At 34.4% G+C, this 14,341-nt stretch overlaps 1 protein-coding gene across 3 annotated transcripts in view; it reads right to left on the bottom strand.

Moving 5' to 3' along the window:
• Positions 1-14,341, bottom strand: part of LOC145261207 (cilia- and flagella-associated protein 74-like) — a 2,330,915-nt gene that overhangs the window by 2,103,894 nt on the left and 212,680 nt on the right. For all 3 annotated transcript variants that reach the window (XM_080119545.1, XM_080119548.1, XM_080119547.1), the window contains exon 17: positions 10,617-10,706. In XM_080119545.1, coding sequence (XP_079975671.1) covers positions 10,617-10,706 — 90 coding nt within the window. The remainder of the gene's footprint in view (positions 1-10,616; positions 10,707-14,341) is intronic.

Raw genomic sequence — 14,341 nt, 5'->3', positions numbered from 1 at the left:
TGTAATAAGTCCCCAGACGTACCTCTCCATCGTACAGTATATCGATACAGTAAGGCTGACTGGGATAGCTTCCGTACATTTATATCGGATCTACCTCTGCGTTCCATGTTTAAAAGGGATGTGTGCTCTATAGTATCAGATCTGCCGGAATGATTAATTGTAGGCATAGACCGTTTCATACCCTCGAAAAAGTTCCAGCAAAAACCTAACAGCCAGCCATGCCTTTCTCCATGTGCTGCTGCTATTGCGCACAGAAATCACTTTTTCCACTGCTTCCAACGTAATAGATGTATGGAAACTAAAACCGCTTTCAGGACTGCCAGCAACCATTTAAGAAAGTAATAAAGAACACAAGAGAGTTGTATGCTCAATCTGTCAAGTCCAAAGTAGTTGAGCCGCAGCTTGGTTCCCACCAGTTTTGACAAATAGCAAACAGAATCCTGAACGGAAGCGTGTGCTCTATCCCAACTATCATCAATGGACCTGAGATAATCTCGTTAGTATCAGACAAAGCCAAACTCTTTGCCAAGAACTTTGCAGCTAATTCTACCCTTTGCTACCAAGGCCGCCAACCCCCAATATTTCCTCCTGTATCAGAAAACATGCTATGTGATATACATATATCTGTACGTGATGTTGCCAAGCTAATCAAAAACCTTGATTCCAGTAAAACAACTGGCCCTGATGGTATTCCAATTATAGTACTCAAAAAACTTCAACCAGAACTAGCACCCATACTTACAAAACTGTTTAAACGTTGTCTTAAGGAGAATAGCTTCCCATCACCCTGGAAAATCTCATTAGTATGCCCTGTATTTAAGAATTACGGTGATCGTTCATCTCCCTCTCAGTACAGGCCAATAAGTCTCCTGTGCGTCATGAGTAAGTTGCTGGAATATGTGTTAAATACAGAAGTAATCAACCATCTCAACAAAAATAACCTTCTTAGTGACACTCAATATGGTTTCCGTTCTGCTAGATCTACAGCAGATGTGCTTACAGTTATATCTCATAGGATTAGCGAATCTCTCGACAGAAGCAACCTTTCTAGGGCAATTGCTCTTGGAATATCAAAGGTCTTTGAAAGGGTATGGCATAAAGGTTTACTTCACAAGATCTCTAGCTATGGTATAGCTGGAAATGTCTTCTCAATTATAAAATCATTTCTTTCTGATAGTAGTTGAGGATCAAAAATCAGAAGCTAACAGTATTAATGCTGGTGTCCCTCAGGGGTCCATCCTGGGCCCAACTCTTTTCTTGATCTATATTATTGATCTTCCAAATCACATCCTTACATCATTTATGGTAGCACATCTAAGACAGTAAATGACCAAGTTCTCTCTGATTCTCTCTCCTCTGATCTTGAGCATGTGGTACAATGGGGAAAGGAGTGGCTGGTTAATTTTAATGCATCTTAAGTCAAGCCTCTCTTTTTACCTCATCAACATTCTGATCCACATCTGGCATCAATTGAAATGAATGGCTCTCATCTTGGGGAGGTTTCATGTTTTGACAAGCTTCTGGGCTTAACAATTACTCCTGATCTTAAATGGAACACGTACATCAAATCTGTTGCCAGGGCCACTGGAAAAATGGTGGGATCTTTCTATCGATCCAGTAGATATCTCACTGCTGATGCAATTATCTATCTATATAAGAGCCAGGTATGTCCAAGGATGGAATACTGTTGCCACATCTGGGCAGGAGCTGCTAGAAATAACTTGTCCTGCCTTGATAGAGTTCAAAATAGACTTTGTAGCCTCGTAGGAGATGTCCTTTTCTCTTCTCTGCAACCTCTATCTCACAGAAGAGATGTTGCGAGCTTGTCTCTGATGTATCGCTATTTTCATGGAAAGTGTTCGACTGAGCTTCAATCTATGGTCCCCCCTCACCAAAGTTTCACAAGAAACACTTGTCTAGCTGAAAACACTATCAATAATCCCCCCCCACTCTTTATCTGTGCCTAAACCTAAACGTAGATTCCATGAACAAAGCTTCTTTCTTAGAACTGCATGCCTGTGGAATTGTCTTCCGTTTTCCTGCTTTCCGGCTGACTACAATATGTTTGTCTTCAAGTCTAACGTAAATAAGTTCTTGATGAGCCGTTCCAGATAAGTTAACAAATTTACCGAATTTTCATTACTAATGATTACTATATTTTCCAATTACTACTGTACACTCTTTAACCCTTATCCTTGAGTGGCCTCTTGGCCTTGATAATGTGGTGATGCCTATGTAAAAAAAAAATGTATGTATGTATGTATGTATATATATATATATATATATATATATATATATATATATATATATATATATATGCAGCCTTTGAAACTTTACACGATCGGTCGCTACAGTCAATTGAAAATTTCTTGGGGCGACTAAAAGTCCTAAATCACTCGCCCGCCAGTCGATAAAATTTCTTTAAATAAAGAAACGGGAAAAACTCATTTATTTTACGACTCTCAAATATGCGGTGACTTAGAATGACCTATGTGTCATCATTTGTGAATTCTTTCATCTCTAGCTGTGAAACCGTTGGAATATCGTATTGAAAAAAGAGTGGTCACGCTAAAGGTCAACAAAAGGGCAAATTTACACATTTAGCATGTAGTCAAAATGTCGCCTTCATTTAGCTCTCTGATTTTGAGATTCATTTGGAAAAAAAAATTCTTCGACGCTACAACTACATACACTTCATGCTTACAAAAGTAAAGACGAACATTTGAAAAAGGAAAAAAAACGCATCGTTCCGTCAAGCACGCACCGAAAATTAAATTATACAACAAGTAAGTAATCATATTTTTCTCAATTATATAAATTCAGTTATTTGCATGCTCTTTTTTTTGGCGCAACTTTCAAAAAATCATCGATACCCAATTTTACAAATAATGTTCTAAATTTTAGAATGTTGTTCCGAAGTGAATTCTTTGTTTTAATAGAAACAAAAAAGACCAATTTCCGTTCTATATCAAAGTTTTTTTTCCATAAATTACAAAGAAAAATTGACCGTTTAAATTTTAAAAAGATATTAAAACCATGCCGATTTTCTAAGAAATCTAGTTCATTTCAGCTAAATGTTTTTTTTTTTTTGAATATTGAAGATTTCGGGCCACAGATAAAAAAATATCAAGACGGCTGATTATTAGTAACATGTTATACATGATATAATATTTCGACTTGCCTTGTAAAAAATAAAAATACAGAATAAATGTATAAAAAAAACTTTATTGTTTCATTAACAAAGCTATTTAATTACTAGGTTACTCTATATAAATTTCGCAAAAATGTTCAATGCTATATGATGCTAAATGTCCATTTTTATAATGATCTCGCTTCGAGTTTTGTTTAGTAATTATTGTAAGTAACTATTTCTGATTCTTTTGAGCTGCTTGGATGATTGTGTGTTTCAGAATATTTTTCAATTAGAGACTTCATATTGAAATGCTTTAATGAAAAAATGAATCGCTAATATTTGTTTTGCATTTTAAAATATATTTATTTCAAGGGTGTGATTTTATATTATGTTTTCTTTGTGTATAAAGTTATATATATTCGTTTTCTAACGGTACCAATAAACACAGTCTTGAATTATTTATATTTCAATTGTCATTTTGATACTACGTATCAGCATCCTAAGAAATGATTCTTATTTCTATGGAACAATAATATGAATGATGCTATATAAAGAAACTGGTGTTGTATTTTAACGTTTTGTTGAATATTTATTGAAATGTTTGTAGTAATAAAATAGTTGATTTACAAGAGTTAAACAAATATTTTCTTCTTAGATTATACACAAAACGTGAAGCAGAGGGAATACCTTTTTCTTCATCCATTTACGTGAAATCACTTTTTTCTTCACCATATTCCCTCTGCTTCACTTGTTGTTATCAAGTAAGATCTTGGACTTACTTGCAGTTTCATCAAATACTTTTGCATGCAAAATCCGATCCCGCATTTTGCTAATTCCTACCTTCTGATGAGAAGGAAAGTATTTCTTCGAAACTCCGCGGATTAAGGACTATCCACTTATTAAGTGTTTCCTTTTCAGATTAAACGTTTTTCACTCTTTTTTCAAAGTGTTTTTTTAACTATTTGCTCTTATATATATATATATATATATATATATATATATATATATATATACAGATTTATCATGTATATAAAAAAAAGTGAGAGAGAAGAGGTTGAGATAAATAAAATTAGTACATCATGTATATCAGTTCCAAGGAATAGTTTTATGTACAGTAGCAGTTTCACAAAACCTATATATATATATATATATATATATATATATATATATATATATATATATATAGTTAAAATACATATTATTCCAACTATCCTTCTAGAATAGTAATTTCAAGATTATGAGAGTTCTATGTTGTTTTTATATTTACTACTTTATTTTTTATATTTAAAGAGTCCTTGCTCTTGATCATAAAATGCGGAGAACCACTTCAAATATAAAAAAAAAAAAAAAAAAAATTAAACATCCATAAACAACGACATCGTTTTTATGCTTTACAAACCCCTTTTAACTTTGGAATTATTATATAAAGTTATGAAAATATACATGGCAATTGAGCTACATAGAATTTTCCACCAAGTCCTCATAAGAATACAACCCAGAAGATTGTGTGAATCTTAACTGCAATATATATTTTTTTATAAATTACTACTTAACTCTACTTACGCACTGTTGAAGAATCTACTGAAAATCAGTGAATAAAATATTATATCTCCTTATAGAATTTATGAGAATACATGAAATAGTATATATATATATATATATATATATATATATATCCCAGTGAGTTAATGCACCCCCAGATACCAACCTGGAAATTTCTATGACTTGGCGTGGTACATACAGCGCCTAGCCTTCCCAAATAGTTACCCATGTGGTCTTTATTAAGACATGTATCTAGAAGGTAACTCTGCTGTAAAAACCTGTGTTATACTGTATGCTTTGTCTTGTGGCAGTCGTTTGCATGTGGTTGGTTCTACACAAAGCTTTCACCACTATAAACAAATTATCTGTGTAGATTTCCGAGCAACTTAACAGTTTTGGCGGAAGCTCATACATCGAAATCGACGGGATAGTCCATCATATATATACATATATATATATATATATATATATATATATATATAGTCATCCACATACAGTACTGTTTCGCTGTTTCACAGCTCATCAGTGCGACTAGAGAAGCAACTACCTCAAGCCAGGATCAAAACCTGATCGCCCAAACGACAGTTGGAGCTTCTAACCATTGCACTATATGGCTGTTGATATGCAGGCAGTGAATTAACAATGTTTTGACATTGCCCAAATACCTAAGCTCAATTTGGTTACACTAAGAGCATCGCTTCATACGCTAATGGTAATTTGTGTGTGTATATATATATATATATATATATATATATATATATATACACACACTTATCTTTTAAGGAAAGTTCCTGTTCTGATTGAAAATAGATAACTTCTAGAAGCATTTGTATATTATGAGTGGTGTATAATAAAGAAGAACAAAAGTTAATCATGAAACTACATACTTTTTAGCTGACCACATAAGGATGGGTTTAAAGTCTTATCTGTAGCTTACTTCTTCATATTGTATGAAGTATTCCAGAAGTTATCCAATGTAAACTTCGATAACTCAAAAAAATTTTCATCTGATCAGACAGAAATCTTGCATTGTGGTCATCAAAAACAATCAAATTCATGCATCAAATTTGGAGAAAAAAAGAAAATGAAATTCTATCAAAGTTCCGACCATGACCTAAATTTCCAAGGTCAAGATCAGTTCTGATGCAAGACTTCATTGACTACAATATGGGTCATGTAGAGAGTCTCTATGATGAGCAGAACTAAAATTATCACCAAATTTATCAACTTTCATCATTCCAAATTAGATATCTTGAAATGAAAACAGTTCTGAGTTAAATAGTGGCTGATATTTTGACCAAGTTTGGTGATGACTGGTCAAGCAATGTGAATGCTTGCCACGTAGTGACAAACGAATTCGATCAAAAACAGAACTTTGTTAGCAGTGTAAATAAAATGAGAAAAAAATGCTGATAAATTTTGTTTGTTAAACTATCAAAACAATTCAAAATGACAAACATGAAAAATCAATATTTCTTTAGCGGAATCTAATATCAAATAAATATTTTACGTTTAGAAAAAAAAATTGGTGTTGGTAGTTTTTGTTTTATAATTCCACTTCAAAACGAGTTCACACTTCAGCACAAATTTGTACAGAAGCTCCAGACAAAGCCGACACCTGTTGAATGGCTTTCCTATGAGTACATGTCTTTTTTAATAATTTTCCATACAGATAATAACATTAAACAATATTTTTTTAAGATAACAAACTTTGAAGTGTTGTTATATTCATATTTGGTGTTAGAAAGGGAAGTTTTGAAATCGTTCTCTCTCACCAAGATTTTGTTCTGTAGCAAAAATATCTATCCATACATCGTAATAGTGTTAACACACCAGCTCCGGTTAGATCACCTAAGTGACGTTTAGTCTGGTAAGTACTAAATGGGTGACCATTTTGGAATATCAGATGCTGTATGAGGAAAATCTCTTTACTTATTTCAACCTTGTTTCAAGTCGTCCTGACTTCTCATTGTCACTCGAACCAAAAGTTCAGGAGAGATGCAGTTAGAGATTGCACAATCCTTGCTTCACCACATAATTGCTGTGTAGGGACCTTCAAGCAGCAACGTCCCTAGATGCTTCAGAAAGCCTTCTACTCTAATAGTTTCTTCTTTCAGACTACTAGACTTTGGAATTCTTCCCTGTCTCTTGCTTCACTTACTGTACTAGCATGCAGAAACTTGTGGTAATATAATTTGTGGCACTTGTTTCCAGCTGAGATATTTGGAGAGTGCATAACAGAGGCAGACAAATCAAATTTCAGGACTAAATCGAAAATCGCACAACAATAAATGCATGTTTTTTTTTTAAATAGATTTTCTAAAATTATAATAACACAAAACAGTGTTTTTAACATAAATTTACTGAATTAAAATAAATATAAGATACTAATAAAAACAAATAGAGTTTTCTGCCCCTAATGTATGCTTGTCAACCCCTGCTATGCACTCTCCAAATGTCCCAACTGAAAATCCAAAAAGTTGTACCTTCGCACTAGTGCAGAAGTGCCCACTTTGCTTGAGGTTAAAAAGAGTAAAAAATAAACAGATAAATATTCTAAGTGGAAATATCATGCCTTACTTGCTAAGTTAAAGACTTGGAGGAATTCTACAAAAAGTAAAGCTCTGAGAGTGAATGTTCCTATTTACTTGCCTCCCCACGAGGGCAGATTTAGACACAAGGTCGGTTTTTAATGTGGGGAAAATCCTGTTCCCCAAAAAGAGGCACTTTGGATAGGAACAAAAATTAAAATTGCCTCAATCTAGAAGGATTTCTCCGCCACTGATCGAGGTCAGAAAAGGTGAAGTGTAGTCTAAGAACAGATACTACACTTTGCTCCTAACCATAAGGCCAAGTTAACGAAGTCATGATCAGTAGTTATAATTTTGGAAAGTTCCTAAGAAAAGGAAAAATCTGTTTAGTTTACGGAAAAAGGAGTCTGGTGCAACTCCCCATTTTGTGGTACATGCAAGCATTGGGTACACAGGAAGTTCAGTAGTATTACTGGTTAGCTGAGAGGGGTAACTAATCTGGGTGCAAGAAGTATAAAAACCAATGGCGGCAAATATGGAGAAAGTATATCGGGTTGGTGAAGCTATTGAGAATATTAAGAAGTTTTGTTATTTTGATGAGCCATTGGAGTACCGGGTGGAGCTGGTACTAATTTGATAGCAAGAGTGGATGGATTAAGTTCAGGGGACTTTTGCAATTATTTAACAGTAGAGTGTTACAGCTGCTGACCAAGGAAAAGGTGTATGAGGCATGTAGCATGATGATGTATGGAAGTGAAATCTGACTGGTGAGGGTTGAAGACATGCGTTGCATGGAGAGAAATAATGTGAGAATGATATCATGGATATGTAATGCAAGTCATGTAGACAGACTTAGATGTTATGACCTCAAATGAAGATTAAATCTGGACAGCATAAGGAGATGTATGCAGAACAGGAGACTTGGATAGTATGGCCACATTGAAACAATGGATGAGAGTTCTTGAGTTGGTAAATGTAGAACAGTTTGCAGAGGAAGGCCAAGAAAAACATGCAAGAATGTGAGGAAAATGGATTTGAGAAAAAGAAGATTAAACAGAGATAAGTTAGTTTGGAAGACAAGTTCTTAAAACCACCCAACACATGCCAGAACGTTGTCCTTATTATGTTATTGTTATGGCTTGGAATCGTTAAGAGTTCCGGATGGTGGTTGAGTCCATTCAAAGGGTGGTTCCTCCACAACAGTTATAATCTTATATGTTGTCCCTATCTTTAAAAATGCTGGTGATCGGTCTCACCCAACTAAATAATGTCCTGTTAGACTTTTTCTGTTATTAGTTTTTCAGAGGTTGGTCAAAAACGAGCTTGTTCATTTTCTGAAAAGTCTTGACCTCTTAAGTGATGTTCAGCATCGTTTTGTGGTTTTCGTTCAACAGTTGATCTATTGACTGTTGTAACTGAACAGATCTGTAGCTTTATAAATAATTCAGACGAAAGTAGGGTCATTGTGTTTGACATTTCAAGGTATTCGACAAAGTGTGGCGTCATGGTTTTTTACATAAATTTAAAGGTTATGGTATTGGTGGTATTATGGTATTATAGTATTGGTGGTATTATGGTATTATAGTATTGATGGTATTATAGTATTGATGGTATTATGGTATTGGTGGTATTATGGTATTATAGTATTGATGGTATTATGGTATTATAGTATTGGTGGTATTATGGTATTATAGTATTGATGGTATTATGGTATTATGGTATTATAGTATTGATGGTATTATGGTATTGGTGGTATTATGGTATTATAGTATTGATGGTATTATGGTATTATAGTATTGATGGCATTATAGTATTGGTGGTATTATGGTATTATAGTATTGATGGTATTATGGTATTGGTGGTAAAGTTCTTGACATTGTTAAGTCTTTTCTTTCTAATCGAAGCTTGCGAGTAACTCATGATTGAGTATCTTCATTTTCTTTTCCTATCAATGCCAGTGTTTTTCAGGGTTCTATTCTAGGTCTAACAGTGTGTCTTCCCTATATAAATGACCTTTCAGAGAATATTATTCAGAAAATTAACATTTTTGCTGATGAGACCAACCTCTATTCTGGTATTGCTTCTTAATCATCTTCCTCGTATTAGTCAAAATATGAAGTTTATCTAGACGTTGATCTGGGTTCAGTTATGGATTGTGGTAAAAAATGGCTTGTTTGGTTCAATGCGTTTAACACTAAGCTATTGTCTTTCAATCGTAGGTGTGCCCCTTTTCTTTCTGAGATTTTTATAGATGGTTCTGTTCTCGATGAGAAATCAAATCTAAAACGTTTTGGTCTTTCTTTCTCATCAAATCTTTTTTGGAGTTCATATATTAAATCTACTGCTCTTCCTGCTTCTCGTAAAATCGGGTCTTTCTATCACTCTAAACACTTTCTCACACCTGAGGCTATTCTCTATCTCTATAAATCTATCATCAGACCATGTATGGAGTATGGTTGTCACATTTTAGCTAGTGAATCTGTGCCTCATTTGAAGGTTTTTGATAAATTACGGAAACGTATCTGTAATTTGATTGACGCCCCTCCCCCCACTCTTTATTCTTCACTGTAGCCCCTCTCTCATAGACATGATGTTGCTAGTCTCAGTCTTTTCTACAAATACTATGTGTTCCTCAGAATTGTCTGATCCATTCCCTGCTTCTTTTGTTTCAGCTCGTTTGACTCCTTGGTCTAGAGATTTCTATCAATTCACTGTTTAACACCTCATTGTAATAGAGCTTCCTATTCCAGCAGCTTCTTTCCAAGAACCACATGGCTTGTTGAAATCTATTCCTGCTGACTGTTTTTATCCTAACTATAAACTTGATCTTTTCAAAACTAAGATCAATAGGCATCCCCTGTCTTTGCGATAATCAAATCTCATTTTTGTTACCTCCTTACATCAAGTGTCTTCATGCCTTGTCTCAAGCGATTTCCATTAAAAAGAAATAAATAAAAAGAATAAAACATGAATACTATGATGATTACGGTACAATCAGGGAAATGGAGCAGGAAGCAAAAAATAAGCTTTTAGATGTGAAAGTTTTTTGGCATCTGTAGAGTAAAGAGTCTGATTAATCAGGAGTATTTATGTAAAGTAGGTACAAATACAGTAAATTCGTGAGAGCACATTCTGTGAAAGTACTTACAAAACAATGAAACTCAAGCACAAAGATGCAATGTTGTGATGATGCGACAGAGTTTAGAGTTTGGCAGACAGTGCAGGACGTTTTTTTTTGTTGTTTTGTTCCTGTATATCTCACAACACAGGTGCAAGAAGTGTATTAGACAAAACCATAAAAATGACACACAAGCTCTATCATATTTAGATAACATCGATTCCAGATCAACAATAAGAGAAAATTTAAAAACAAAAAACAAAAGTGGAAGGATAAGACTTGATTTTCATACCTCACATTTTTTTGTTGAACACTTCAAGGGGATGCTGAATTTGCCTGTCTTTGACAAAAAGTTAACCTCACCAGAGAGATCTTCATTCAGCTAGTTTTAAAAAGAATTTAAAAAAAAAAAGGATATAAATTAAAAATAAAAATAAAATTTAAATAATGGTACATTTAAAAGTTGAGCAGCGCAGTAGAAAAATCTTCAGGTTAAACTTTTAATTAATCTTACGATATCTTCCAAGGCCATAAAAGACACAATTTCACAGCGTGTTGTAATGGGAATGAGGAAGCGGAATCGGAGAGCATTCCCAGCTTTCTTACAGATCACAAATTCTTATAAAATATAGATTAAAAAGATGAAGAAAAGACTCATAAAATCAAGTAGAGGTTCTTTCAAGCGCTGAGATGCAAACGTACATCTTCTAGAACATGGAAAATGGAAAGAAAAATAAATAAAATAAAATCTCCAAATATGAACAAGTGTTGAATGGAGAAATAAGGGGAGGGAGGTAAATAAAAGGAAAGAAGTAAAAACCAAAGACACGTGGCACAACGTTTAAAGGTGACATGTAATAATCAGTTCTAAGTGATACATTCCTGGAGATTGAAAGTTCAATCCTAACTATAGGCAACACTAAGAATAAAATAACAATTACTTAGGACTTTGACACAGTTGCTTTAACATTACACATGCGTTAAAATATAGACACCCGGGACCCAACACGTTGTAACAGAGTACGTCGCAAGGAACATAGGACAAGTAATAACTTGACTCCTTTTGTTTTTTTTTTAACATTTATTTCTGGGTACTTTCTCAAATAGAACATGATTGTGCTCTTTCTCTCTGACCGTTATCCTCTTGAACGGCTTCGTCGGTCTGTGCACACGTTCTTTTTAGTTTTTTTCTTTTTCCTTAGTCGTGACATTATTTTGCATATGACTCAGCATTTGTATACAGCCGCCATACTCTGTTACATCGCGGCCGACAGAACAAGAACAATGTGCCCTATGTATTAAATAAAAGATTCAGTTTGATATTCCAGATAAGTTTACGAGTTTAATAAAAATGCACCTGAAGAAGGTCAGCGGTTACATTGGCAGCCAAAACTTTGTGAGAATAACATTCAAAATTTGAACAGTAGTTTGAATAATCCAAATTATCAATCCTCATCTTCAAAATTCGAAAACAAAAAGATGTACAGCTTAAAATCAAAAAGAAAGATGGTGGGAATATACTCATAAAAACAGAACAAAAAACAAAAACCAAAAAAAAAGAAGATGGTGGGAATATACTTATAAAAGGATTAGCTGTGTGTACTCAGCATTGCCATGTTGAAACATATTGGCAGGTGGAAGGTTTAGTCCCATACTATTTAAGATACACCAAATATCTTAACTTTTCCTGAAAGTAGAACACATGGTGGGTTTATGGAAGCATAAAACACATCCATTTTATTCTATGAAAATTAAATGGAAAATAACTCTCATAATTTAAAGGGGAAATAATTCTCACGGTTTAAATAAATAAACTTACTACCGTTTTTAAAGGCAACTGGTGCCGGCTCATAATAATTAAAAAAATAAATTAAATAAAAATTGAATGAAAAGTAAATTTAAAAACCTAATTCTAAACAGAACAATCGAAACAATTCTATTACAACAAACAATTAATAACATGGAGAAACTGTGCATCACAAAAATGAGTACACCCCTCACATTTCTGCAGATATTTAAGTATCAGTTCTTCATGGGACAACATTACAAAATGACACTTTGACACAATGAAAAGTAGTCTGTGTGTAGTTTACATAACAGAGTTAATTTATTTTCCCCTCAAAATAATTCAAAATATAACTATTAAAGGCTAAACACCTGCCAACAAAAGTGAGTACATCCCTAAGAAACTACATCCCTAAAATGTCAAAATTAAGTATTGCTTGTCATTTTCCCTCCAAAATGTCATGTAACACATTAGTGCTACTCGGCCCATGTGTGCATAGGGAGCAGGTGCGTTCAGATTTGTATTGCAGTTCTCAAACTCTCTCATACTGGTTACTGAAAGTTCCAACATGGCACCACATGGCAAAGAACTTTCTGAGGATCTTGAAAGACGTATTGTTGTGCTACATGAAGATAGCCAAGGCTACAAGAAGATTGCCAACACCCTGAAACTGAATTGTAACACAGTGGCTAAGATCATCCAGCATTTAAAAGTGCAGGGTCCACCCAGAACATGCCTCTGGTAGATCGTCCAAAGAAGCTGAGCGCAAGAACTGAGTGTCGCATCCAAATGCTTTCTTTGAAAGATCAGCATAGGAGTGCTGTCAGCATTGCTGCAGAGATTGAAGAGGTGAAGAGAGGGATTAGCCTGTTAGTACTTAAACCATACACGTCACTCTGCATCAAATTGATGCGCATGGCTGTCACCATAGGAGGAAGCCTATTCTAAAGACAATACGCAAGAAAGCTTGCAAACAGTTTTCTGAAAACATGTCAACAAAGCACGTGGATTACTGGAACTATGTCCTATGATCTGATGAGATGAAGATTAATTTGTTTGGTTTTGATGACGGAGACCAGGTGAGGAGTACAAATGTGTGTCATGCCTACAGTCAAACATAGTGGTGGGAATGTTATGGTCTAGGGCCGTATGAGTGCTGCAGGTGCTGGAGACTTACATTTCATTGAGGGAAACATGAACTTCAACATGTACTGTTTAATACTGCAGCAGAACATGATTCCTTGCTTCGAAAAACTGAGTTGCAGGGCAATATTCCAGCATGACAATGACCCCAAACACACTTCCAAGATGACCACTGCTTTACTGAAGAGCCCAGGGCAAACTTTAACCCAATAGAACATCTTTGGGAGGGGGGGGGGCTCAGCAGAAGGTGGAGGTGCACAAAGTCTCAAATATCTACCAGCTCTGCAACGTTATCATGGAGGAGTGGAAGAGCATTCCAGTGGCTAGCTGTGAAGCTCTGGTAAACTCCCGGAGAGTAAAGGCAGTTCTGGATATTAATGGTGGCCACACAAAATATTGACAGTTGACATAGAGTATGTTAATATTAACAACTTTTCTCATGAGATGTACTCACTTTTGTTGGACGTTGTTTAGCTTTTAATGGTTATATTTTGAATTATTTTGAGGAGAAAATAAATTAACTCCACACAGAGTATTTTTCATTATATCAAAATGTCATTTTGTCAACATTGTCACACGAAGAGATATACTTAAATATCTGCAGAAATGTGAGTACTCACTTTTGTGATACACTAAAATTATTATTATTAAATGTGAGTACTCACTTTTGTGATACACTAAAATTATTATTATTAAATGTGAGTACTCACTTTTGTGATACACTAAAATTATTATTATTAAATGTAATATGCAAATGAGGCTACTCCTTGAATGTAGATTTCTTTTGACTAAATAAAATATATGGAAATCATGATGGAATGAAAGTGCGTGAACGTCCGTTTTCGGTATAAAAATTAATTTGTGAAACAGTGTACCTTTTTGTACATAATAATCAAATTGTGAACAAACAAACAAAATGATAGGAATATGACTTTATTATAATAGATCCAAGTTTGGAAATCATACCCTGGCTGCTCAAAGGGTCCTTGTCTAGTGTTTATGAACATTTGGTGACGATTTCTCTAGAGCAACTGCATAATGGTTTTCTTTTATCATGCCAGTGAAATGAAACTGGCAAGAGAATCTAA

The sequence above is a fragment of the Euprymna scolopes genome, chromosome 37 (assembly GCF_053919585.1).
Source record: "Euprymna scolopes isolate OS-2025 chromosome 37, ASM5391958v1, whole genome shotgun sequence".
Taxonomy (NCBI): Eukaryota; Metazoa; Mollusca; class Cephalopoda; order Sepiida; family Sepiolidae; genus Euprymna; species Euprymna scolopes.
Note: the sequence above shows the minus strand (reverse complement) of the source record. Positions and strands in the feature narration are given on the sequence as shown.